Source organism: Volvox carteri (assembly GCF_000143455.1).
Source record: "Volvox carteri f. nagariensis unplaced genomic scaffold VOLCAscaffold_337, whole genome shotgun sequence".
In the NCBI taxonomy this organism is placed as follows: domain Eukaryota; kingdom Viridiplantae; phylum Chlorophyta; class Chlorophyceae; order Chlamydomonadales; family Volvocaceae; genus Volvox; species Volvox carteri.
The window spans coordinates 1-3923 of NW_003307869.1; the positions used below are offsets into that span (position 1 = coordinate 1).

The 3923-nt window shown below is 56.6% G+C and overlaps 1 protein-coding gene across 1 annotated transcript; it reads right to left on the reverse strand.

The window, feature by feature from the left end:
• Positions 1 to 2227: 2227 nt before the first annotated feature.
• VOLCADRAFT_32234 (uncharacterized protein) lies at positions 2228 to 3639 on the reverse strand (the record flags this gene model as incomplete). Its single annotated transcript, XM_002959535.1, has 3 exons — positions 2228 to 2437; positions 2698 to 2849; positions 3522 to 3639. Coding segments are annotated over 3 exons (480 nt in total), but the record flags the coding sequence as incomplete, so codon positions are not given.
• Between the last annotated feature and the right edge of the window lie 284 nt (positions 3640 to 3923).

A 3923-nucleotide genomic window follows, 5' to 3' on the forward strand; every position in this document is an offset into this window, starting at 1 on the left:
GTCTGTTTCATGCTTTTTCGGGGGCTTTTCGCATTCTGCAACATCTTGCCTCATCGTGCTGTTGTGTGAGGGATTTGTGATGGGCATAAATCTTGTATCGTACACCCGCGCCACTACGCAAAGTCCCACACCACATATCCACACCAACTCAACACACGGAACCCACATATGCAGGCAATGTGGTGGTTTGATGGTTTGAGGTGGATTTGGGAAAATGTGGGAGACACGCGGGAAGGGGACCTCCGGAGGCATGATTGTTGGGACTATCCCGTCCTGTTCGGCTGGCAGCACTCAGGGTTCTTCACCAGGGTACCCAGAATTTTCGGTTGTGTCCGAAACCCTCTGATTAACCTATCGGGGCCCTCCCCGAATCAACCAATACATCGATAGAGCCCTGTTTGCAGCTGGTTGCTGACGCATTACCTGCACCTTGGTATGCAGTAGGTTGTATCAACCTAATCGCATCGCACTTTTTCTGTTCTTTTGTCGTACTGCACGGTGCACAGCTTCAGCCGTAGCAGTCGTACAGTACGGCAGGTGGCATGCAACGCGTATGCTTGGTGCTGCCGTACATCCAACTGCGAGACCTGCACCTGAAACTTTTTTCTGGCACCCCGAAACTGTCTGAAGCTGTTTTCGGGGTAAAATTTAGCAGGATTCTATCGTAATATGCTAGGACGGCTGAATTAACAGGTGTTTGACTTTGTTTTGGAACATGGCACCTGGGAGCAATGGTTCAGGCAAGGATTTTATCCAAAACCCTAAGCGTGGAAACAAGTGGACCCACTGATGCATTCCAGCCCAGGCCCGCTCCCAGGTGGTGCGGCCCAGCTCCAACTGCAAGGCCATCTTATACTGCAAGCCCGGTTTCCAGGCCCTTTCCGCGCCCGAAAACATGCAAATTTACGCTTAAATATCGTTCGGTTTTCTCCGAAAATGCCTTCGGGAGGCTTCGGTGGGGCCCCCGAAGAAATGCTTCAAAAGGCCCAAAATCCGTTCGGGATGCTCCGGGCCGCGTTAATTTTCCTTTCGGGCAAAACGGAAAAATCTCAAAAATGTTCGGGCCCGAATCGGGGTGAAGAACCCTGCTACCTGCTGCCAGCAGTAGCAGTAGCAGCGGCAGCGGCAGCACAAGGCCGCAAAGCTCTCTAGGAAAGATGCAGCAAAGTAGTATTGCCGCTGCCAGCCATCAACTAAGCATGACTGCCAACTACTGATTTCTGTTTGATGAGTCTGTTGCTGAAAAGCGTGTGGAACCAATATTTCCTCCACACCCGCATTCCACCTTACAGCCTTTTCCATTAGAGAAGTTTTGCGTTGCAACCCGAATGTGCACGATACCTGCGTTGTACTGCTGTTATTTTTTATTAGCAAACTTGACCTGTGTGTGTATGTGTGCTTTCGGCCTTTCGTCTCTACTCATGGCGTGTTTCGCTCCCGCCCCACCAACGCCACGAGCATGAACGCCATTTCCTCCGCCACCTGCTCTGCCTGGGCACCGGGATCCGCCCGCACATGGCCCGAACCGTCAAAGTACACACGTAGCAACGGGGCGCACACGCCCCGTCCGTCATTACCACCTGCACCACCGTCGTGACCCTCCTTTGTAACTAATGTACTCGGCACGAGGCCGCCGCCTGCCCCGCCGTCACCAGGCCCTGGCACTCGATTCAACCTGCCACGGGAGCCGGTCCCTCCCCGCAATAACCCGTCCATCAGCCGCCGCCACCGGCCGCCGTTCACGAGGGTGTCGTCGCCGCTAGCATCGTTCTCGTGTGCTGCAGCCGGCTGATCCAGATTACGACGCAGTCGTTCACGTAGGCGAGCCACCCACTTGGCAGGGATACTAGGGTGCACTCGCGGGTCCTACATGAGGTCGACCATTGGGTATCGCCTTACGCGAGAAACCATTTTACCATACGTCCACAGCATAGCATGTGGAGATGTGCCGTGCGTCGTACGTCAAAGCAACAACATATACTTGCAGGTTTTTCCTGTACTCGTGACACGGCAGTCGCCGCTTTCATGTACCCGCAAAAACCCAACCCCAGATACACACTCCCATCCCACACATCGTCTCTAAACCCTATTCAGCAACGGGACCTAAACTTCAAATCGGGGTAACCCCCCAACTCACGACATCGACGAAGGACGTCCATCCTCCGGTTCGTACCTCCTCTGCGCAACTTGCAAGCACAGCCGCCCTCCACCTCCCCACGGCCTGATCCAGATTGTGATACGGACAGAGCTTCCCAGCCGCGACCCAGTCCCGTGGGTCGTCAGGATGACCCCACTCGTCCCACTCGTGTGCGGTTAGCGGTTGCCCGGTATCGCTGCAACTGCCCAGAAGCTCCAGGAAGGCGCACCGCAGGACGGCAGCACCGAAGAGCTCAGGAGCAGTGTTAAGCACGGCACCCAGGACGACGCCACCTGGGAACTCATAAGAGTTGTACATGCAGAAATCTGGTTTGAACACAGGCACTGCAATATGATGTACGATAGCGTTTTTATTTCCAAGAAAAAACGCTGTGCGTGTGTGTACACTTAAGGTACGAACCGTACGTCCGCGACTAAAGGACGACATTTTTACCCAGCCCAGCCTAATATAGCTCAGCCCTCTCACCCAGTCCTCTCCTCTCCCTTACCGGCGCTAATCGCATGCCCCGCCACCAGTCCGGCGGACGTCAACGGACCCACAGCGGCGGACTGGGACGGCGACCGGCACATGGAGGAGGAGAAGGCGGCTGGGGCGGTAGTAAGGACCCGCAGCGCTGCAAGGCAATCCTCCACAGCCGCCCTCTTGTGGCGGCGACAGCCGGCGCTGTGCCAACGGCGACCCAGCTCGCCGCCTGTATGTATGTATGTATGTGTGTATGTATGTATGTATGTATGTGTGTATGTATGTATGTATGTATGTATGTATGTATGTATGTATGTATGTATGTAGCTTCTGTTACACATCGAACCGGGCCTGACGCTGGCCAGCGGCACCTAAACGTAAAATACCCGAAGGGAACGACCGCCGAAGCACTCTCCCCCTAGCGGGGGGAGGAGAGGGGCGTGAGGGGCCACAGCCCCCTTCTGCTCGACCGAGGGCGCGCGACCCTGTGTCTCTACCTCACGAAATCGATGATGAGAGAGCGCACGGTGGCTACGAAGGCCCTCTCACCACCAACCTCAGCACGCGCTGCGGCACAGTCCCGCCCAGGCATCATGCACCATTTGCAGGTGCGGCTTGGTCCACCCCGGGTGGGTCCTTGCTTCACCCGGGTCCACCCCTCCCCTTGAGGGCCAGCCTTATCGGTGCCTTGAGCCCAGAACGGAACTCTACAAACGTGGCCATGACCTCCCGCTGCGGCCCGGAGACTGCTAATCGGCACAGCCAGGCCACACAAAGGTTGCCGGCTCTATGTATAAAAAGTGCGCCGGTGTGGACACAATTTCTTTCTTCCGTCTAGAACCAGTTATGTCCGCAAAACAGCAGAAGCCCCAAAACCTCCCCTGAAGCCCCAAAGCCTCACCTCCCCGCGCATGTACTTTCACGACTGACCAGCCCCGCGCCAGCAGGCATAGTAGCGTCGGATCGTACTGCAGTTCTAGTGGTAAGCCGTATGCGCCGTACACAGACAACATTAGCGGCCGGGGCAACCCCAATTCGTTGAGTGCAGCTTCGCCGCCACCTCGGCCGCCATCGCAGCTGTCGTTCATTTTCTTTTCAGACGGGTCCCAGGGTGCAGATTTTGGACGGTCACCGGCGGATGCGCTCTCCGTCGGCAGGAGAGCGCTGCTGTCGTCGCTGCCAGCAGCAACGCCATCAGCGAGGACGGCGTCTTCGCAACAACCTGCACGTCCGCCGCCTTCGTTCCGCCCCGGACCTGAAATCACGCGCCACGTGAAGCCCGGAATGCGCCCCCCTCCGCCGC